This window comes from Portunus trituberculatus, chromosome 3 (genome assembly GCF_017591435.1).
Source record: "Portunus trituberculatus isolate SZX2019 chromosome 3, ASM1759143v1, whole genome shotgun sequence".
In the NCBI taxonomy this organism is placed as follows: domain Eukaryota; kingdom Metazoa; phylum Arthropoda; class Malacostraca; order Decapoda; family Portunidae; genus Portunus; species Portunus trituberculatus.
The window spans coordinates 8,726,488-8,750,254 of record NC_059257.1 but is presented as its reverse complement, the minus strand read 5'-3'; the positions used below and the strand labels follow the sequence as shown (position 1 = coordinate 8,750,254).

The 23,767-nt window shown below is 47.5% G+C and overlaps 1 protein-coding gene across 4 annotated transcripts in view; it reads left to right on the top strand.

The window, feature by feature from the left end:
- LOC123507601 (lysine-specific demethylase 6A-like) overlaps positions 1 to 20,316 on the top strand; it is a 95,883-nt gene extending 75,567 nt beyond the window's left edge. For 3 of the 4 annotated variants that reach the window (XM_045260613.1, XM_045260603.1, XM_045260630.1), the window contains 9 exons: positions 12,263 to 12,438; positions 12,667 to 13,021; positions 13,318 to 15,484; positions 15,631 to 15,767; positions 15,975 to 16,093; positions 16,334 to 16,544; positions 16,668 to 16,800; positions 17,139 to 17,300; positions 17,727 to 20,316. In XM_045260613.1, the coding sequence (XP_045116548.1) occupies positions 12,263 to 12,438; positions 12,667 to 13,021; positions 13,318 to 15,484; positions 15,631 to 15,767; positions 15,975 to 16,093; positions 16,334 to 16,544; positions 16,668 to 16,800; positions 17,139 to 17,300; positions 17,727 to 17,801 (3,535 nt within the window). In that variant the 3' untranslated portion in view covers positions 17,802 to 20,316. Of the gene's footprint in view, positions 1 to 11,704; positions 11,816 to 12,262; positions 12,439 to 12,666; positions 13,022 to 13,317; positions 15,485 to 15,630; positions 15,768 to 15,974; positions 16,094 to 16,333; positions 16,545 to 16,667; positions 16,801 to 17,138; positions 17,301 to 17,726 lie in introns of those variants that run through there. The other variant, XM_045260622.1, reaches the window with a different exon arrangement.
- The last annotated feature ends 3,451 nt before the right edge of the window (positions 20,317 to 23,767 follow it).

The following is a 23,767-nucleotide window of genomic DNA, read 5'->3' as shown; positions in this document are numbered from 1 at the left end:
GGTCGTCCACTCTCACCTTGTAGTCCAATCTTATCTTATCACTGCTTTCTTCACTCATTTATAGGCTTGGCAGAGGGGTGGTAGTGGTGTCGGGGCGGGCGGCAGGGCTGGGCAGGGCGGCGGGTGACAGCAGCGAGGGAAATCTAGAAGTGAGTAGCGGATGTAGAAGCATCCGGGAAGTATTGGGTGAGGGAGTCCTGCCACCATTCTGCACAGGACACCACCTCGCTACAGGAGCCGCGTGCAGGACTTGATTGTAACTGTTCGGTTCACGCAGGCTAGGCCACAGAAATGCGTAGGGCAGGATGAGGCAGGCCAGCACGGGCCACGTGTAGATCAAGCTGGATTGAGACCAGCGAGGTTGGAGATACATTCTGCCTTTATCTTGCACATGGTAGACCCACATTCAGGTCCAAAGGGCTAGCTAGGCTCACATGTGCTTGGTCAGCCCTCTAGCTCAGCTCGGAACTCATCACCTCCAACCTGCTGTAATATAAACCTGAGTGATAGTAGGACAAAACTGCATAATTGATTTGTTTTACGCATTTCTCAGGTCAGGTTAGAGTTTAGCCTGCATGTTGAGTCATTACATCATCGCGGGGTGCCCCAGAATGCAGGCAGGCCGTCACCCGCGCCTCGCCCGCCACCAGCACCTGTTACCTTGAGACCCGGCCAAGGAAACGAGCCGCGAATTACACCCCGGCACCACTAATCAGCCAACAGAGTATTTTGAAAGTAAGCCAAGGCGATGGGGGATATAATTATGCAAATATGACCTTCCAGTTTGTTTATACCGGTGAAAACTGACACACATCCTGCCGGCGGTTGGCTTGGGGGCATGCGTCTGTTCTGCAAGGTTAGGGTAGGTATGTGGGTCACTGGCAGGGAGGCAGTGAACACGCAGGCATAGGACACTGATCAGCAAGTCACGCCAGCTGAGAAATCTACAATCTGAGTCTGTTGGTGGTGGTGGTGGTAGCAGCGCGGCAGGACAATGGGCTGAGAGAGAGAGAGAGAGAGTGTGAGTTGCCATGGGTTGCTTTCCCGCGAGGCTGAAACTTGCTAAATGTGGCTTGGTTGGGTTCGCGCGAGTTTGGCACGTCCCACCCCGCCGGTCATGAGTTAAAGAGCTATATTTGAGGAACAGGTGAAGAGTGCATGGCAGGGGAGAGAGAGGGAGAGGAAGGACGGCTGGTGGTGCGTGGGAGAGTATAAAGGGGGTCTTCTGATGCATAGCGAGTGAAAAGGAAGAGGAAGGAAGCTTTACAATGCATAAGAGGAAGCGGGAAAGTTCGGCGTTTTGCATGAGAAGATTTGAATGTTTTAGTTTTTTTTCTCAAGTTATTTGTCCTTCGTAATTCACTCTCCCTGTCAGTCTGTCCCCGTCTCGCCTCCCTTACTTAGTCAGACAAGCATAGACACATCCTCTTTTTTTTCTCCTCTCGTTTATAAATGGTATGATTCTTGGCAGCTCACGCGACTCGAGTGCACTTAATGCATTCTGTCCTTGCCACACACACACACACACACACACACACACACACACACACACACACACACACACACACACACACACACACACTGAAGCAGATTAATATGGACTTAATAGACGTGTGTGTGTGTGTGTGTTCAGGGTTGTCTAAGTCATAAAAGTGAACCAGTGTTTTTTCCTTATCTTTCCTTTCTTTTTATTTCCTTTTTTTGCATCGCCATCCACATCTGGCGAGGCTTTTTTTTTTTTTTTTTTTTTTTTTAACCTTCCTTTTTTAACGTACGGGGTCGGAGAGGGACTGTCATGAACCTTTTTTGCTGGTGAATCTTTGTTTTTGTCCCTGGTGGTGGTGGTGGTGGTGGTGGTTGTTCCCTATCCTTCCCCTTGGCCTCCTTCACGCCCCCGGGGAAAACTGGAATGTTCTATTGTTCTCCCACGTGGTTTTTCCCTTCACTAAGGTTCTGAAAGTAAGCTTCAATAATACATCTGGCCTATACGTGAATTTGTAGATGATACGTGTTGAGTCTTCATTGTTTCAAGTTATATACTCCTTTGTGCCCTTCAAAGGCTGTCAGATTCTCTAAACCTCTTCAGTACATTGCCGCGTTTTGGTATTCATTTTAGTTACAATTTGGTGATTTTATACAGCTTCAGAAACTTATGTGGGGATTGAAATAGTGAAGATTCTGGCCTTTAATCCTTTTACCTCCTTATATCTTTCCTAATGTGAATAAAATTGTCTAATACCCCAAAAAATATCATGGTAGAAATGCGTCTCAGTGCTGAAGGGATTTACTTGATATCAGAGTGTGAGAAAGAATAGAAATGTGATGCACGATTTAAAGATATGATTATTTATTTAGTTAGTTAGTTTATGTTGTTATTCTGTATAAGGAAGGGTGTGTTTATAATTCACTGCGTGGAATGGAGAAGAGACAAGCTTGAAAAGTGTATTAGGCGATAGAAAATAAAGGAAAGGAGTGGAGTTAGGTAGAAAAAATGGCAATAGCTAAGAGGGTTTCCTATTGAGGAAAGAATAGGCACTTGATAGATCGAATCGTGATGAATAGAAAAGATCAAACTGTAGAGAAAATCAGCGTCAGAGATAGAAAATACATACAAGAAACTATTGAACTGAAATAAAAATTGAGGATAAAAATATGAATGAAAATAGTAAGAAAAGAAGCTTGGTAAGGAAAAAAATTGAAAATACTGAAGGTTATTTAGGACTTGAATGGGAGAGTGTGCGTGTGCGTGCGTGGGGTGTGACTGAGTGATGTATCTTATTAGTCATTCAACAGTTACTCCTTGTCCTTTTGATACACTTCATGGTCCGTGTGTAGGTGGAGGGAAGAGGGGGGAGGGATATGACTGTGCGTGTGTGTGTGTTCGGGAGGAGGGGGGGAGTAGAACAAGTTTGTCTGCCTTGCTAGCCTTGCGTGTTGGTGCTGTGGTGGGATGGGGGGTGGGGGGGCTGTCAAGGGATGGGGTGAGGGAATGCCTTGCCTGGGGTGGGGAAGGAGAAGGGTAGGGAGGTGTTCCTTGCCTCGTGATGGTGTTGGGTAGGGGGGGGAGTGGCTGGGTCTCCTGTTAGTTGCTGCCGCCGCCCTCAACACCGGGTCACTGACTTGGTGTTGCTGGTGCGCCTTACGTAACTCTTGCGTTGATGCTCGTGGACACTTATTCTCTCTCTCTCTCTCTCTCTCTCTCTCTCTCTCTCTCTCTCTCTCTCTCTCTCTCTCTCTCTCTTTTGTCTGCGTGTTGGCGGCAGATGGGTACCGAGACAAAACACACACACACACACACACACACACACACACACACACACACACACACACTTGGCCGTGACCTTGAGGCCTGCAGGTGTCGCCGCTCGCTCGCTAACACCTCGGTTCCTTCGTCGCGATCGCCCAGACGCCGTCATCGATCTGACGGCGGCACTGGCCTTGCGAGGCTGGTCCTGGCGCCCCCGCAGGGTATGTAGGGTACGCCAGGGTCATGGTGAGGGCCGTCTGGCAGGGGCCCAAATCTAAACCGTGAGGGGCCTTGCGTCGCAGCCTGCCAGACTGGGAGAGGACTTTTGGCGGGACTAGCGGGGCGGGGCGGGGCGAGAAAGCATGTTCGTCCTGTATTAAAATGTCTGCCCCGCACCTCCATAGTCTTTAGTTAAGGTTGCGCGAGTTTTTAAGGGTGTTTATACTATCCTAGTGGCGTATTAACTTAACTTCTACATTATTAACGGGTGAGACGGTCTAGATAACCCTGCTAGTCATCTCTGTGGCCTTTGAAGATAGCCGTGGCGAGAGAACAAAGAGTTTTGGATACCTGCCTTTAGATGGTCTGTTGCAGGGGTAAAACTACTTATCTTAGCTGTAGGAGAGAAGAGTGGTGTTTTAATGAAGGGAATTTAATGGCGTTGGTGGTGGAGGAAACTTGATGAAAATGGATGTGACGCAAGGCTCATGTTTGTTGGAAATGGATGAGTAAATTGTACTCAGGAAGGGGAGATTGATAAAGAATGGCGGTGACATATGACCTTAGTATTATCGGACTAGGGTGGTGTAAAACTGTCAGGGGTGTGCGAGATAATGACATTTTCAGGAAGGAAACTTGATTGAGAACATAGAAAGCATGTCATAAGCCTAATAATATTACCACTACTATTTTCAAATCCCACAAAGATAAGCCAGGTTTTTAAGAGCGTTTATCCTGTTAGTAACGTGGAAATACTATCAATCTACCACGAGAACCTTAGAAATCCCTTTTAAATAACCGTGTATCTTTTAAGTACAGCCTTTTACCAGTGTCAGGGCCATGCAGAGACAAGGCACATGGCTACAGGGTAAGAAAGGAAGGCATTGGGAGTTGTCGGATGTGAAGTCAGGCAGCTGTGATATAAGGCGTGCATTGCTTTAGGGCGCACGGCACGATACCATGAAGAGAAGTGTTGAAACATAATTGAAGTGAAAGTGAAAGGTAATATTAAAGGCAGGAATTTACTACTGCTATAGATAAGAAATAAGAACAAGTATGATAAAGATGAATAGTTAAATAAATTGAAAAAATTGTAAATAAACCAACAAACAAGCGATATAAACATTGCTACTGAGATCTGACGTAAAAGAAAAAATAAACTAACAGAATATAAACTTCCGCCATTGAACGTTACTGTAAATAAGATAACGTTATAGAAATATGAAAAGCCTTATCATAAGTGTGGGCACTGAAAAGATAACGTTCCAGCGATAAATGACCAACATTAACCACAGCTTGTAGAGAACTTGAAAGGAGTGGTGTTGCTGAAAAGACATGTTTAAATAGAAAATCAACGAGAGAGATTGTAAAAGCGACATGTCACTGAATACATTAAGAGCTGTAATATTCAATCGGTATGAAAGAACACGTGGTGAATAGTTAAAAGATGAAAAAGAAATGTAGATAGTAATTAGAGGAAAGGATGAAGATAACTTTGGGAATAGAGAGAGAGGGGGGAGGAAGGAGGGGAATAAAGGATATAAGGACAAAGAGGTGTGGAGTGGGTGGACCTTTCAGGGTAAGACGGGTCACTGGCCTTGGTGGGGGAGAGAGAGAGGGATGGTAGGAGAAGGGATGGGGATGACCTGGGGACGAACAAAGGCAAGGGTTGGCAAGCTGGGGTTTACAGGACTCTTCCCCCTTCTCTCTCCCTCTCCCCATCATTATTACAGTCCTGTGGGAACCTTACAGCCTTGTCTAACCTTCCCTGCTCCTCTCGCCCAGCCACTGCCTCGGGTTAGAGTCTGAGAGAGAGTGGGTGGGAAGTTTTCAGTTGTCTTATCCTCAAAATACTTAATCTGTCTTTTGTTTCTGTCCAGTGAAGGGTCATAGTCTTGTTGTTGTTGTTGTTGTTGTTGTTGTTGTTGTTGTGGGAACTGTAAATCTTTTCTGTTATTCTGTTTTGAGAGAACTTTTTTCCTCCCCCTGTTTTTGGTTAGGGAAAAGTTCTGTTTTTGCGTTTCCTCTTGCTTTGTTTGCGAAGAAATCATTTTAGTTTTATCATGCTGAAAAAAAAAATCACTATAGTTTGTTTTTTTCAGCGGTAGGAATGAAAATCCAGCAACAGTTTTGTCACACCACCCTGTTAAGCGCTGGTGCACCGTGCGTCTTTGTCTTATCGCGTGAAGTAACTCTTATCTTCTGTCTCGGATGATAGAGCGATCTGTTTAGCCTCTCCAGGGGTTGAGTAATCTTTCGATCATATCTTACTAGTGGAATGATTGCGTCCTTGAGCGTGCGTGGCTAAGGAGTGGCCTTGAGATGTGTGTGTATGTGTGAGTGCGTGGCGTGTGTGACTACTGCCGATGAACTTAGCTCGGCGTGTGTTGGCGAGGGGACGCGGGAAGGGCGGGGGTGTACTGACGAAACACGGTAATTTACAAGGGAAGGGGACGGTGTTAGCAGCAGTAGTAGGAGGAGGTAGAGGAGGGGTGGCTGGCTGGCTGGCAGGTTGGCTGGCTGGGTGTCCGTCTGCGCACGTGGCCAGTGGGTTAGTAGCCTTGCCGGGGAATCAATAAGAATTAGGGAATGAGCTCTGTGGACGGGTAAAATGTGCCTCTGCATTTGTGATAGAAACCTCTACCTAGTTTTGTTTAGCCGACCCCCATCACCACCACCGCCACCGCCGCCGCTACCGCTACCACCACCAGCGCCGCCAGCTTAAAGGGGGGATGGGAAGAGGAGGGAAGGGCGCTCGGCCGGGCCACCAATGAGAGAGGTCGGCGAGTACGGAGGAGTGGAATGGGGGGCGGGGGCGGGGGCGTGGCGAAGTTCCTTTCTTACGGGGTTGATGACATCGTGTGCTGCTGTCTGTGTATACCGCTACTGAGAGAGAGAGAGAGAGAGAGAGAGAGAGAGAGCACGCGCAGGTTAAGTGTGGCCGGCTGGGATTACCTGTGTGTGTGTGTGTGTGTGTGTGTGTGTGTGTGTGAAGGAGAAGGCAGGGTAAGGGACGCAGGGTTGAAGTCAGGGGGTGTTGGCAGGTAGGTAAAGGTAAGGATTTGGGGGGGGAGAGGTGGTGGGCAGGGGAATAGCCAGGTGTGTGCGTGTGTGAGTTTGGTCAGGTAAGATACACACAGTAGGATGGGGACCGTGTGTGTGTGTGTGTGTACGAGCAGGTGGAGGAAGGAATGAGTGACACACACACACACACACACACACACAATAGGAAATCATTCACATCGACCGGAATCAAGTTTGCTTTTATTTATGTGACAATTTTTATCGAGTTCTGAGCTTTTGTGTGTGGGCGTGCGTGCGTGCGTGCGTATGTGTTTGCGGAAATTGACGAAAGCCACATAGCGTTAAATGACTCGTGATTTTGCAGCTTAATCGGAGAGAGAGAGAGAGAGAGAGAGAATGGTGGCACAAGACTCCATGATATTGTTGTTTGTATCATGAATCATTATGGTTGTTATTTCCATCGTTATCAGTCAACAAAAACATCCAAACACACACACACACACACACACACACACACACACACACACACACACACACACACACACACACACACACCTCACTACTCAAACTCTATATGTCACGAAGCACACACACAACACCCATAGAAGAGGTAGTGGTGTACAGTGCAGTGGTATTGATAACCGCTTATAGTCACACGCCCTTGCACAGTTAAGAGTAGTGGTGCAAATAGTGGAAGGAAACGAGTGGCTTGGCTGTGTGAGTGATAAAATGGTAGAGAGAGAGAGAGAGAGAGAGAGAGAGAGAGAGAGAGAGAGAGAGAGAGTAGCAGAGAAGAACGAATACTCCCTCTTTCTATCTCTCACACACACACACACACACACCTTGCTTTCTCATCCTAGTTATTGTTAAACACGAGACGAAACAGAATTTTCTCAAACTAATCTTTAAATCCACATCACCCTGGCCATCTCACGCTCCACAGTACGTCACACACACACACACACACACACACACACACACACACACACACACTATATGATGAGCGTCCTGTTTATAATAAGTATGTTGTTTTTGTTGTTATTGCTTATCTGATTGGAATGTGCTGTTTTTATTCTTAGTGTGCAGTGTGGGTGTTTTTAAAGGAGTTGGTAATGAATTTGGTTCTCAGATACTTTGGCGGAGGATTTGAAAGAAAGTTCGGAAGAGATGTGGTTCTAAGGTAGTGTGTTTTGAAGATTTTACAGAAAGTTAGTAAAAGATCTAGTTCTTAGATATGAAAATTTTTAAACCAATCTCTCTCTCTCTCTCTCTCTCTCTCTCTCTCTCTCTCTCTCTCTCTCTCTCTCTCTCTCTCTCTCTCTCTCTGCCAGTTTCCCATACTTACAGGGCGTGTGTTATGGTTTAACAGGCTTTGGGGTTCGTGTGTGTGGTGTGTGTGTGGCCGTAAGAAATCCACAAGGACTCCTATCCCCCCCTCCCCGTCCTCTCTACTCTCTCCTCTCATCCCAGTCCCGCCTCGCCTCGCCTCGCCTCTCCCGCGCCCCTGGAAACTGTTTGTGGCTCTTGGTTAGGGAAAGCCTTCGTTTGAATCCCCTTCCAAGTTTATGGCACCCCATCTGTAGGTCATGTTGGGAAAAGTTCTCTCTCTCTCTCTCTCTCTCTCTCTCTCTCTCTCTCTCTCTCTCTCTCTCTCTCTCTCTCTCTGATTGGTTCATGATATGGATTGTTAGAGAGAGAGAGAGAGAGAGTCGTGTGAAAAGAAAAATCAATACCCGCGTTAGTGACTTACATTATTGCTCTCTCTTTGTGTACTTGTTAATCATCTGCTCCTTCCTGGTCTCGCACACACACACACACACACACACACACACACACACACACACACACACACACACACACACGAGGAAGTGAAGAGAAAGGGAGGAAGGAAGAGAAAGTAATGAGTTATAGGAATTCTGATGATGTTTTTAAACCTTATCACTACAGATTCTGAGTATACATTTCCGCTATGAGCTAAAATAGAACTGTCCTTTTCCTCTCTCTCTCTCTCTCTCTCTCTCTCTCTCTCTCTCTCTCTCTCTCTCTCTCTCTCTCTCTCTCTCTCTCTTGTGTGTGTGTGTGTGTGTGTGTACGCCCACCCAAACACATCTTCCTAGTAACTGATTGATTGGTGAGGCAGTAGTAGTAGTGGTGGTGGTGGTGGTGGTGGTGGTGACGCTAGGAGGGAGAGGATAATGCAGGGGTAAAGAGAGGCGAGAGGCATGGAGGAAATGGGGGAGCTGGAGGGAAAGGGGAGGAGACACGGGCTATGTAGCGGGGTTGAGGAAGACTGCTCTCTCAGCCCTCCCTCTTCTCTCTCTCTCTCTCTCTCTCTCTCTCTCTCTCTCTCTCTCTCTCTCTCTCTCTCTCTCTCCTTCCGTCCGTCCCTCTTCTCTTCTTTCTCTCCCTTTCCTCCCTCCCTCTTGCCACCCCTCTACCGCCCGCAGAGAAGGGTTACGGAAGGCACAAGCGGGCAGTGTAACCAGTTCTTGTATACTAACATTCACAGCAAGTAGAAGCAAGTGCTGTCATATCAGATTATTGGTAAAAAAGAAGATAAAAAGTAACATGCTGAAAAAGGTTATCGTGCGTTGATGCTTCTTTGTAACTGTTCATTTGGCCGCTTGGTTATGTAACAGCCGCGCATCTCCCTCTCGCAGGAACTCAGGAACAGTATTAAACGTCAGAGAAATCCCGCATCTCTAGTGTTTTGCATGTATATGTCATCGTATCCTGCTTCTTGTATAACTGTTCATTTTGCTGCGTTATGTAACATGCTGTCTCGCTCTTGTGTGAAGAAACTCGTGCTTAACGCTAGAGAAATCCCACATGACTCGTTTTGCATTGAGACTGAAGCTGTCATGCATTCAGAAGCGTGGCGGCTGATTAAAAGGACCAGATGAATGGAGCTTCTCAATAGAGTGCTTAATAATATATTGCATTAGCGTGAGGAGAGCTAGCGGGAGGGTAGGAGGTGAGGAGGGAAGCAGGCTGGGGCGGGCCGAGCGGGCGAGACAAGCTGGAACAATAACCTGGGGGAGTGTGGCATGGCGTCGCTATGGTTGCCGCTCACCGCCACTTGTTATTGCCATTCTGCCACCACCTGTAGCCCTTGCAGCCTCGTGGACACCCGCCTTGAGCCGCTCCTCAGGGTCACCACGGCTGGAAGGCTAATTTATGTCATCCCTCCACGCGACTGCCAAACGTGCGTGTCTCAAGTTGTCATGCTGAAAACAATGGCAAGAATATTACTGGCGCGACCTTGTGGAGTTCGCCTCACCACCACCACCTCTACCATGTCCCTCTTCCCTCCTCCCTCTGCCTAGCTAGCCACTCTTGCTGTGTGTGTGTGTGTGTGTGTGTTGAAGTTACGCGCAAGACAGAGCGGGGGTTTAAAATACAGCGGAGGGAGGCCGGGTTTGTTGACTGGGGCGTCTGAGGAGTCATCACCAGTGGATTTTAAGTCCGTGCGGTGCATACCAATGATCCCCCAAGCCAGGGTCGGGCGTGTGCCGCTGCCAGGGAGACGCATCACATTGGCGGCGCAGATGTTGTCAGCAGTATTAGCGCTTGCCTTGTCAACACGGAGTTCAGACTGGCCGCCGCAGCTGCCATTAATTTTTAAGTCAGCGCTTACACACCTCAGCACCGCCGCAAAACAGATGATGCTTGCACGGCGCCCCACTGCAGCTGGGGGAGATTACGTCGTGTTTTATGAGAGAGAGAGAGAGAGAGAGAGAGAGAGAGAGAACAGCAGGCAAGCGAAGAACGGGATGGTGGATGGGTGGGTGGGTGCGGGTGTAGAGTGTAGACAGCCCTGAGTACCCCAAAACAGCTTGTCCTTTATACCCTCACGACATACAGGTCACCGCCAGCCAGCCTCCATGCCCTGGCCAGCCCTGCTACCCTGCACGCCCCACAAAAAACGGAAGCAGACTGCCCTACCAACCCTCCCCTATTGTCCTCTCTCTCTGCCTACCGGCTTCCCTCACCACTGCAGCCTGTACTACTTCAGGAATGTCGTCAGAATTGTATCTTAAATATTAGCTAACGCCGAAGGTTGTCGTCTTTTATTAGTATTTATTTATTTATTTTGTTATGGTACGACCTTTAACCCCTTAGCCTAGAGTATCATGACGCGTTTCCATATTCATTCTGGTGACTATTTGGTGATGTTATACAACTTAAGAAACTTGTGTAATGGATTGAAATAGTGAAGACTGTGACCATTAATCTTTGGACCTCCTTAGACCCTTCGTAATATCAATAAAATGGTCTACTCATACACAAATCTCGAGGTAAAAAAGCGTCTCAGTGCTGAAAGGGCTAAATTCCGTTTTGATACATGTATGGCTGAATAAACTATATAACTTACATTCGCAATTCTTAGAGAGAGAGAGAGAGAGAGAGAGAGAGAGAGAGAGAGTGAGTTTTGACACACCTGCGTTCGGACAGGATATCCCGATATGAAGCCGCCCACCTGTTGACCGGGGAGTGGATGGGGGCTGGTTCTCGTGTGCGCATGGGAAGGGGTGAGGGGGAGAGCAGGGTAGTGGAGTGCGCGGGGAGGGGGAAGAGAGAGAGAGAGCGGGGATGGCCTGGGAAAAGAGAGAGGAGGGAAGGGTTAAAGAGGAGAAAGAGGGAGGCGTGTGCTTTGGGGGGGGAGAGGAGAGAAGGTGGAGTTCCGTCATGTCGCTTCTAAACTGTGGAAAATTAGAAAGCTTGGTAATTCTTGTCGGGTTACGGTGGAAATTGTTGCGGCTCGCTTCCTGTCGCCTCCAGTTTCGAGAAAACAGATTCTTGTCAGTGTGATGAAATAATAGAAGCCTTTACCACTCGCCCGCGTCTATTCACCCCGCCATTACCAGTGATTTACGTGTCTGTTAATGGAAGGCGTGTGGGGGCGAGGAGAATGACGGGCGGTGGCAGTCACACGCGTGCTGGGTGTATTAATACCACCACGTGGGTGACTCACCGAGGCCTCTTACCGGGAACGGATGTTGGCGTAGCGGGAAACGTTGCGTGGGCGGGGGCGTTAGGCGGAGAGGGGCGGGGACACGACCGGAACCTAAGCAAGAGGTATGGAATGACGCAGCGCCCTGGGATGTTCCTGGCACAAGTTTTAAGCTAGTCGCTCAGCCAGCCCTGGCCCGGTGCAAGCTCCCAGCCAGCCAGCCGGCCAGCGCTTCAGGCAGTGTGCTCGTGCCGCGGTAACTTGAGACGGGTGCCGGTAACTGGTAGTGGCAGGAACTTGCTGAATGAGCGAACCGGGATGTGAGGCTGTTGACATTGCCATTGTTTGCCTCTGATGCGAGGGTCTGGCCGGTATGTTAGGTTGTGAAAGTGAAATTGAGCTGTAAAACTGTAACTGGTTTCTTATTATTACTGTTATTCATTTTGTTTATTTGATTAATGATTAGTAATTCGTTTTGTTGTCAGTGTCAATTCCGTATAATGTTTTTTGCAAAGAAGTCTTACCTCAGCAATTAATGTAGTCTATTGATTTGGGTAACCAGACACATTTTAATATTCATTCTGGTTACTACTTAGTGATTTTATGCAGCTTCAGAAACATATCTTGTGATTGAAATAGCGAAGACAGGCCATTAATCTTTTGACCTCCATAGACCCTTTCTAATGCAAATAAAATCATCTAATCATACCCAAAAATCAAGGTAAAAATGTGTCTCAGTATTGAAGGGAGTTAAGAATAAGTGCACCACTTTACATTTCCTGCAAACATAAGGTAACAGTGTGTTTTTCTCCCCACAGGGCAATCAAGGCGTTTCAGCAGGTTCTGTACATAGATCCAGGTTTCAGCCGCGCCAATGAGGTTCACTTGCGTCTGGGGTTGATGTTCAAAGTCCAGAGTGACTATGAGTCGTCTTTGAAACATTTCCAGTCAGCCCTCGTTGACGCCGGCCCATCATCCTTCTCCAAGCTTGAGAGTGAGTGCTGCAGCTTTTTCTTTATTTATCAACGGGTTCAGGAAAATTTTTATTTGTATTAATATTAGTACTTGTCTGGAGAGCACCAGTGTTTTTAATGCTCTTAAAGTGTGAACTTTTATCTCACTGTAGAGACAAGAAGTAGTCATGTTTTGTGTTCATTTCCTCTCAGTTTAAGATGAGAGAAGCAACCTTCTCACAGCAAAATGTTTTACCTTCTCGTTACAGTCCAGTTTCATGTTGCACACTTGTACGAGCTGCAGAATAAACACAGGTGTGCGCGGGAAGCCTACGAGAACCTGCTGAAGGAAGCTGATTTGCCCAACCACCTGCGGGCCGACATCCAGCGCCAGCTAGGATGGATGTACCACACTGTTGACACTCTAGGAGAAAAGTCATACCGGGAACTCACAGCCGTTCAGTTCCTTCAGAAGTCCATCGAGGCAGACCCCAAGAGTGGCCAGAGTCTGTACCTGCTAGGCCGCTGCTACTCTGCCCTGGGGAAGGTTCACGACGCCTTCATCGCCTACAGGAACTCGGTGGACAAGTGTGAGGGGAATGCTGACACCTGGTGCTCTATAGGGTAAGCAGAGGCAGCTCACTGGGGGAACTTCAAGGAATTGTTATGTAATTAGATTAGATTAGATCTGTTGTCCCAGCAGTGTTTATTATGGAGCAGTGATTGCATGATTTCTCTTGGACTGTGAGTCTTACATTTGCTTCATTGAGCTGTTCACACCGTTTAAACATGCAACATAGACGGTTTGGTGTTTACAAGGCACTATCATTGGTGAAATAATAGTGATACATTACACATGTTTGATATACCTGTTTTATTTTTACTTCATACTTGTACTGTAAAGGTTTAACTTTCTGCAGAGTCCTGTACCAGCAGCAGAACCAGCCAATTGACGCTCTCCAGGCATACATCTGTGCAGTGCAGTACGACAAGGGCCACACCGCAGCCTGGACCAACTTGGGCATCCTGTACGAGACATGCAACCAGCCTCGCGATGCCCTCGCCTGCTACATGAATGCCACACGGGGTAGCAACAAGGCCGTCAATCCAAACCTCGCACCACGCATCAAGTTTCTCCAGCAGCAGCTGGCAAATGCTCCCATGCCGAGTGCAATAAACAAGCCTCGGCAGCTGCTGAGCATTGAGGAGGCTTGGAATCTACCTGTCACCACAGACATGTCCAACAGGCAGCAGACTGGCCAGAACCAGTCCGCCAGCCAGCGACCCCTGGCGGCTGGGGCCAGCGGCTACCAGAAGTATGGGTCGCCCTATGTGGCTGCCGGCTCCACTGGGCCACCGCCACCATACCCAGCGGCCGGGAATGATGCTAAGCGCTTCAAACCAGACATCACGGCCGACCAGCAGCGGCCGCACTTCTACCTCAACCAGCAGCAGATGCAGCTGTTGCACTACCTGCAGCAGAACCAAGCCAACCTGACGCCACAACAGCAGCAGCAACTCACTCAGCTGCAGCAGAACTACAGGGTTATGCAGCAGCACCAAATGAAGATCCACCAGCAGCAGCTACAACAGCAGCAGCAACAGCAGCAGCAGCAACAACAGCACCAGCAGCAGCAGTCAGCTGTGCCTGGCCCTCAGGTGTCACCAAACCTGGGCCAGGCGCCGGGCTACACCCCGGGCGGGACAATGGTGCGGCCCAGCCCCTCAGGCCACCACAGCTTCACTCCGCAGGCCACCAATGGGGTCAACAGAGGCTACATTCCCCAAAGACCCCAGACACCCACCACCAACTACAACCAACCCACCCAAGCTTATTCACAGCCCTCCTCCACCGGCGGTTACATCCCCCCCTCCCAGGGCTACACCAACGGCGTGCCCACCACCTCCACCAACTACAGCTATAACAACGGCTACAACAACGCCAGTATGAACGAGGCGCTCCCCAAGGACCTGACTGGTGTCACTCCAGAAACTACTGTCAGCGACCAGGAGCTGCAGGAGCTGAAGGAACTGATTAGTCAGAGGGAGTTCACCACGTCACTGGCCGAGGACCTGCTGAACCGCCTGGCGCAGGGTGAGGATGTCATCGACGAGCTCTCCAAAGCTGGTGACGTCGGGCCTGAGGTCGCCCTTCCAAACACCACCTTCTCCACCACTACCACCTCACCCTCCACCACCTCCGCCCCGGCCACAGTCTCCACCTCAGTGAGCCTACAGCCGGGAATCCCCCACATCAAGCAGGAGGAGCCGGATGTGAAGCCATCCACTCACGGTGTCATGTCTGAAGCCAAACCACGCCTTAACATGAGGCTGTGTGACATCAAGGTGGAGCCCACCACAGAGCCGGTGTTCTCCATCAGCCTGCCCAGCACAGACATCATCAGCGGGTGCAAGGGCCAAGGCAGTTGTGCACGCAACTCCAGCATGGTAACGGACAGACAGGTTCCCCCATCCTTGCCGGAGCCACCTAAGGTTATTCTAAACAAGGAGCAGCTGCTGCCCAACACACCTTCAGTACTTCTAGACAACAAAAAACTAGCCTTCTCACCGCAGCTGCAGGAGTTCTGTCTGCAGCATCCAATAGCTGTAGTGAGGGGACTGGCCTCAGCCCTCAAGCTAGACCTGGGTCTCTTCTCCACCAAGACTCTGGTGGAGGCCAACCCTGAACACTCGGTGGAGGTGCGGACCCAGATGAAGCAGGAGGCTGACGAGAACCTGGATCCCACCACTGAGGCCAAGGTGTGGCCGTGTGCCAGCCACCGCTCCCACACTACCATAGCCAAGTATGCCCAGTACCAGGCGTCCAGCTTCCAGGAGAGTCTCAAGGAGGAGCAGGACAGGATAGCCGCTGGCGCCCCAAAGACCGACGACAGCAAGAAGAAAAAGACTCCCAAGACGATTAAATTTGGTACAAATGTCGACCTCTCTGACGAAAAGAAATGGCGGCCACAGCTGCAGGAGCTGATGAAGCTGCCAGCCTTTGCAAGAGTGGTGTCGGCCGGTAACATGTTGTCCCACGTGGGTCACCCAATACTGGGCATGAACACGGTGCAGCTGTACATGAAGGTGAGTGGCTCTGCCTGCTGGTGGAGGAGCATACTGGTGACAACACTGTGTGCTTGTGTGTTTGTTGGTATAATGATGATCTTGTTCAAACATGTATCAGTTTCAACAAGTGAGCAGCAGCAGCTTACATGAACACTGTATTGCAGGTGCCGGGCTCCAGGACGCCGGGGCACCAGGAGAACAACAACTTCTGCTCCATCAACATCAACATTGGCCCCGGGGACTGTGAGTGGTTTGGCGTGCCTGACGCGTACTGGGGCGTCATCGCCAACATGTGTGAAAAGTGAGTGGTGGTGCTGGTGGTGATGTGTGCTGCTGCTGTGTGTGTGCCACAGTAACTTTTGTTTTCCTCCTCACAATCAATTATAAACATAAATTTAGTAGCAATGTTTTATGTAGGTACAGAATTGTAGTGGTCAGTGATGAAAATGTCTTGCTGTCTTTGTCTTTTGTTACCAGTTTTTTTCTGATTAGTGTATAAAAATTTCAGGAATCGGACCAATTACCTCCACGGGTCCTGGTGGCCCGACCTTCAGGAATTGTACGAAGAGAATGTTCCTGTGTACCGTTTCCACCAGAAGCCGGGAGACATGGTCTGGGTCAACTCAGGTGAGTCCCTTCACTTTTCACTCTTCACTTTTCACTCTTCACCCTCAGCCATGCCATGGTTCTCTGCACCCAACTCACCATCTGTTGTTCCCTTCAGGATACTTTATCTGTTCTGTCTCTCATGTCTTCAATTTGGTAGAAAAGCTCTGTAAAAAAAGTTAAATTTAATTCATGATGAAAAACTAGAGACTGATCTGTACAAGTAGACCGACAACTCAGTGTGCCTCTCCTCCCCCACAGGTTGTGTTCACTGGGTGCAGGCTGTGGGTTGGTGCAACAACATAGCATGGAACGTGGGGCCACTCACAGCCCGCCAGTACACCCTCGCTCTGGAGCGCTACGAGTGGAATAAGCTGCACAGCTTCAAGTCCATTGTACCTCTTGTTCACTTGTCGTGGAACCTGGCAAGAAACATCAAGGTGTCAGATCCCAAGCTCTTTGATACCATCAAGTATGTTTTGTCTTTTTTTTTTTTCTCCAATATATGAATGGAATAAACTTTCCTGTAATTATGATTGTAACTATAAAGTTTCTTTGGAGAACTGTAACTAATGTAATGTCTTACATCTTCCAGGGGCTGCTTAATGAGATCATTCCGTCAGGTCTGTCTGTCACTAGACTTTGTGAAGCAGTGTGGCCTGCAGACCAAGTTCCACGGCAGGACAAGGACTGACGCTTCTCACTACTGTGGCATCTGTGAGATAGAGGTGAGGGGCTGACAGAAACACACACACACACACACACACACTCACTTATCCTGTCTAACTCACACACATATTATGGTCTGTTATCAGAAATGTTTTGCTTTCATCTCTTACTATATCTTATTTTTGAAGGCCACAGGCATTATCTGGATTCTCAAGAGTGTTTCTCCTATTAGTAAAGTAAAATCTTGTTAATCAGTCACTTGAACCATATAGACATCATTAGAAACCATTACTACCACAACTAGAGCTTATTGAGATGAGTGGAGGTGCGTCAGGGGAGTGTTTGGGAGCATGATAGTGTGTGATGTGAGTAACACAGCGGTGGTGGTGTGTTACAGGTATTCGACGTGCTGTTTGTGAAGGAGCAGGAGCGGCGGCATGTGGTCCACTGCATCGACTGTGCACGCCGCCAAGCCCCGCGCCTCGAGGGCTTTGTGGTGCTGGAAGAGTACCACGTAAATGACCTCTGCCAGGTGTATGACAACTTTGTGTTGCACTCGGTACGTAGAAATGCACAGAGGTGTGAAGAGGAAACTGTCTTGTCCATAGAAGTTTAAGTGTTATTTTTTTGAGTGAGTAGAAGTGATGAGGTGAGGTGAGGTGTTGTCATTCTGTGAGTCAGTCAGAGGAGGATGGTCTGCCAGCATGTGAGAGAGTGGCTAGGGGATGCAGGATTGTGGGACTGTCATGATGAGGGGTGACCTAAGGCCATGATAGAAGTCTGCCTCATGTCCAGCACCACAAGGAAGCCTGGAATAGAGTGAGCCTTGAGCAAGGTCAACGAATGCTGGGGAACAAACTTGAAATTAATTAGTTAAGGAAGGAATTAAGGAACTTATTGATAAGCATAAACTATGAAATTAAGAAAAGTAATATGAGAAAAAAAGTCCTTCCCTTCATAAGCACGTTCTATTCTCAAATTTCAGGTGCAGGGACAGACGTTACCAGGCCAAGTACCAACCCCACCCCCTTCCTCCTGCACCCCCACCCCCCTTACATGACCAACCCCAGCCCTAGTGGTGGCACCCTTGTCCTTGTGACATGGGAAGGGCTTAAGCCACACTACATCAATACCAGGAATCTAAATGAATATTGCCCCTAAATGGACAAAGCTGTAAATCCATTTTTCCCAAGAGACACTCAGCATTAGTGTGTTGTAGTGCATTGCTGCAGACAAGGCAATACACTACAAATAGTCTAAGGTATAACTAAGATTACCATCACTGCCAGTGCACCTTCCAGAAGAGGCCTTCCTTTGTTGACTCCTCACAGTCACATTGGCCACATTTTTCACACCTGATCTACTTGGAGGTGATTGCAGTGAGGAAAAAGGGCATTATGAAATGGTGCCTGAACGAAGAGTGAATGGGGAAAAGTGTGATGTATGTGATTGTGAAATAAGCACATTGGAACTGTATCTTGTTTTGCCACTCTGCCAGGCATGATGATCTCAACGACTCAAGGAAATGGGGCAGATGCAACACTGACTGAGAGTGATCTGGACGAGTGTGTTTGTGCCCAGGTCCAGTGTGAGGAACTCTGTATGTGCAGTTTTCAGGACCCACCATGTTCTTTCTTGATAATGTAGTGGTTGCCAAGATTGCAGAACAGCCAGTGCTGACGTTAGCTGTAGTTGGGGTGGTAGATATTGCGTGTGGTTGGTGGTACTTCCCGATCTTTATTTATTAGCCTTGCCTGCGCATTATGTTCTCTTCCAAGTTACCAGCTGAAGGGACTGGCCTAGTTATAGTCATACAGACGTGTGTGTGGACGTGTGTGTGATTGGGTGTGTGAGTATGTACGTATGTGTATGAGTGTGCATTAAAAGTTTCAAATCACTGCCACAAGAAGTGAGTGTTTTTTATCTTGTGATAATCTCAACTGCCACAAAATCTTAAAACTGAAACTCTCACTTAGAGCTTACCCAATCATAGATCTTTCCACATGCAGTGTTCTGGAATATTTGTGATCAGCAGTTTAATGCCTGAATTGGAGGACTTGAGTTGGCACGCGCCCCAGCTAGTGTCCCACCCCCAAACCAGCATCCGTCCTCTGGTGTCCATGAAGGATGGTGGGCAGGGAAGGGCAGGTCGTCTTGGTTTCCGTTTCCCCACCATTTTTACAGGACATCTCCCGTTGCGTGGCCGCCGCCGGGAGTCTGGCATCACCACCGTCTTGTGGCTCGCCTGGCATCACGTGCAACACTACAAAAAGTTTTATGACAATTCTATTGGGTTATTGATTAGTTTAATTTTCGGTAGGTTGACAATTGTTATGATTTTCTTGTTGATTATATGTTACGACGTGAAGAAATTTACCCTTTTTTTTTTTTGTGAGTTTATGGATTTTTCTTTGTTTTTTCGTGGAAGTGAGGTGTTTTCCCATTAGAGGCTCATGTCAGGTGAAATGATGAGCAGCAGCCCTCCAGGAAGCCTCAGGATGCTTGAGAGGAGCTGAGTGAATGATAAGTGAATGCTCAACAAATTGTACCTGAAATGGGCGTGCCTAAGGAAGTAAGTTCCACACAATAGATTTTTTCCGCCAATGCTGTTGACCACAAGTCCATAATATGATTTCCTAGCATTGTGGAAGTCTGAAAAAGTTGTGAGCTCTGAGCTGAGATCTCTTAAACAATATATCCATACCAGAAGGCTGTGCACCACGGGCCAGGGGCTTAGACCGGACGCACGCAACTGCACCACCACCAAATTACCCATTGCCGCAGCGAGCCAACAGCTCCGGCAGCGGCAGCAGCAGCGGCAGAGCTCCCTGCGCCGTCTAAGGACTCTGGTCCCTCTTCCTCTCCACTCCTCCCTATTGACTCACCCAAACCTCCTTCCTGTAAAACATTGTGTCTTGTATAGTTTTCATGTGACACATTCTAGTTTGTCCTCAGTATTACACATGGAACATATTCATGCTTTTATATGAAATTCATCTGTCCTGTGTGTGAACAAGTGTCCAGTCACATCCATTATATTTTGTAGCCATGCAGTAGCTGCGTGTGGCTGAAATAATTTTTCCCTCTAGCAGGTTTTGTAAATCAATCTCTTGAATTCCTTACAGTTAAGTTTTATTTATGTTATTTAATATGTATGGAGTTTTCTATTTGTATGTAATGTATAGAACACCCCAAGCCCACTTTCTCACGGTGTTGGAGGCGCCCCGCCCGGGGGTCTCTTCTGTACAATTTTGGGAGTAGGGTTTTTTCTCGAAAAGTGGACATAGTTAATAAGGTGTGGGTGGAGTGGAACTATTTGTAACAACTGTTGGAGTAACAATTCAGTTTTGTTAAAGGCTTTCCAAAATATTTTGCAAGAAAGAATTTTATTAGCTTTATAAAAAATCATATCATCCACTTCACAAATTCATACATTTCAGAAATTTCATCTACGTCTTATCCAGAAAAGTTTAGTTGAGAGAGCTTCTCCGCTCACACCTGTTTCAGGGATCTGTGTTGACCTTGTGTCCAGTACTGTACATAGTAAGTCCGCTAATAAAGCCTAACCCCACTGGCTTGACCCTTTGGTGAAGCTCCTCCCTCCTTCCAATCGTCAGCCTAGTGAGCAGCGCCTTGCCATGCCTACAGATGTGGCGCACTAAGGTGGATGTGGAATGCAAAGAAGGATTACCCAAGGGTTGGTGGAGAGAGAGAGAGAGAGAGAATTTCAACAACCATAATATGAATGAATGAATATGTCTAGTGTGAGTAATAAAAGGAAAGGTTAAGAACAGCAAGAGCAATGGGATAAGGGATCAGTCAGCCTGTGGAGGTTTAGTAGTCACGAGTACCACAAGTCTGGGTGCCATCCCGGTGTTCAAGAGGAAACAGCGTAGTGCACAAGACATTACGTGGTTTTTGGTCTTAAGTTAACAAAGTAGAGAAGGTAAATAAAAACTGAAAATGGTAGGCAATCTCGTGTCTTAAAAGAATGAGCTCGACGCTGGTGGTGGAGAATGGCAAGGAAGAATGAGGCTTCCCTAAGATCCAGGATTCTATACTAAAGGCGGGATCACACGTGCACATTTGCGATTATTTTTTATTTATTTTTTTTATTTATTTATTTATTTATTTATTTTTTTTTTTTTTTTTATTTATTTATTTTTTTTTTTTTTTTTACTTGCGTAGTTTCCGAGTCGCAATCGGTGCTTAGCGACTGCTGAAAACAGTCGCAAATCAAGATCAACATGTGTGTCTTGCTAGTCGATTTGGGACTTTATTTACGTCGTGGCGTCACGGTGTAAGCTTTGAAAATGTGGTCTCTAGAGATAGAAAAGATGTTAGAGTTGGTGAGGGAAAAAGAACACATCTGGCACCCCAGAAATGAATTATACAGGGTGAAAAAAAAAACCCCTTGCGCAAATCGTCGTTAGACGCAATAGCTGCCACTCTACAAGAAGTGTTTCCTTCAGTGCAGGCTGTTGTTGGAGGGGAGGATTGAAGACTTGTCAGGATTTAATTTGATCGCAATTGTGCATAATCTTAAGATTAACAATTTTCTTATGAGAAATGTACATAGGCTAATTTAGTGTGGTAGACATTCCCTTTATTTCTTTCTACTCTACTTAGCCAGGGACGTATCCACAGGCATTTTCTTTTCTGTTGACTTTTCCGATACGCCAGAAAAAAAGCAACCACACCTGTATCGTCATGGAGGAAGACATCTTGGCGGGTAGCTGTTTGTTGACATTCACTTTCCGCCAAGTCCGGGCGCTACGTCTAACACTTTCAACTAGAACAGATGAGTCGGAAAGAAAAAAAAAGTCGCAAACTGGCACGTGTGAACCTGCATTAAGTCTTGTATATTCCTTGCGTAAGACCTTCCACGCCGCGCCTTGTACCTTTTCCTCGCAGCATCCGCGCCCAGCATTACGACATTGTTAAGGTACCTACATTGTGTGTCTGCATCCTGCAAGTTGGCGCCATTGTTATCATTGGAGATGGTGGTATTAGTAACAGTACTGGCTTAGGTAGTAAGTAAAACTGCCATTAGACTGGTTTGTAATTATATATTTTACTCTGGGAGGGGAATATCTCACGGTAAAAGATAGTAGAAGTGGTTTCCAAAAAATAGTCTAGTCTCTAGTGTAATGTGAACATAAGTCAACTGATGGTTGGACTTTTATAGTGAGTCAGATTTCAAAGCAAGTTACACAGCAGGGAATCGCTGTTATGCCATGACAGGTTAGCACGGTGTGTTGAGCAAAGCAGAGGCAGGCCATCACATCACATCCACAGTGTGAGCACCAGCACCACCACACTGTGCACCATAGCCACGCCCACCAGCGCAGCCACGGTCACCAGAACAACTACTGGTACCACAGTAACCATATCTGGAAGCGGCAGCGCCTCGTGGTCCACCATAGGAGCAGCCTCGGTCAAATCATGGAAACACGTCTTGGAGTCATGCTGCTGCATTACCTCCACCCTGATGGAGGCTGCTTCCGGCAGAGCCAGGGAGAGGTGGTAAGAATCTTCGTTGGACAAAATGTGGAGTTTTTTCTCATCATGTAGAATGATCTTGAGGTTCAGGCAGCCAAGCCGCTCGACGGCGGCGCGAGACTCATTTTGATATATATAGTCACAAGCACTGCACCTCCCCTCTATCCATACGTCCTCGCCGCTCCCCCCGATGTCCACCGTGGCTTTCAAGTCGTTATTCTCGTCTAGAAATTTAAGACTTTCCTGGAACCTGTCACTGTCCTTACAGATCTTCATCGCTATGGGCACCTTTACCGCGGTGGTGTTCTCATACTGGCAGGACGACGAGGCGGCCTCCAGCCTCGCCCAAACCAAACAGGCGAGGATGAGGACAGTTATGTGACAACCCCTGCGTGACATTATAGAATATAGACCGACTGACTGACGCTCTGAGACTGACAGTGACAGTGTAGTGCCTATCCGCCGCCAGGCTTCCTATCGCCCGTCTCAGCCGGAAGATGATACACAGTCAGCAGTACTAGTGGGAAGTTGCCTGTTGCCTGATGACTGACCTTCGAGGGTGAGTAGAGAAGCACTGTTAGGCCACACGTGTCGGGGTGATCACACCGGCTTTGTGGCACATCCTTTGCGCTTCAGGCGACGCCGTCTGAAGTGTGAGATGTCGGTACATCCCAACATTTTGTCTCAGCATCGCCTCTCACAGACACCGGAAGTTGATAATGCTCAAGTGAGAGATTCTGCCGAAATCAGTGAGAGAGAAAAAAATCATGTTCTGCCACGACTTGCCGTTCTTTCACTCTCATCACGGTTTTATTTCTTTTCGCTACCACCAAAAACGCTACACACACACACACACACACACACACACAGTTTTTACACCAGTGGTTCGCAACCTTTTCTTGAGAGTATCACTTGAAGGACCTGGTTCCAAAAGAACTCAATTTCAGCATATATCAATTTATTCACAATTAGAACACACAAATCAACAAATAACAAGAAACAATTTATTTTAATGCGAGAGATGCATCTGTTTCTCCACCAGCTGATCCAGCCAACATTATCCTGTGTAAAGCAATAAACATTTTTTTTTTATATATAAGAAATTAATTAAATTCATTTAATTAAAAATCGCATATGATCCCGTTAGTGCTCGTGTGCCACCTGGAAGGCCTTCACGTACTGAACCGCTAGAGGTACGAGTACCGCAGGTTGGGAACTTGGGAACCATTGCTTTTGCTTTACACAGGAAGGCAAGGCTATGTCGGAGGCAGCTGTAGCCAATGGCAACTGCCATGATAAAAGGATGACTGATGTCACTTTTGTTTAAAATATAGGTAAGAAAACTGCTTCATTAAGTAGGGAGCCGATATACACACATACGTACGTACATATATGCACATATGCACACGTAAATGTATACATATTTAAAAATATGTATATCCGTGTTGATTTCGGCAAATTAATCTTAATATTGTTGCCTAAACGTGTCCCGTACAAACTGGTTGCTGCAGCAGTGGACCGTGG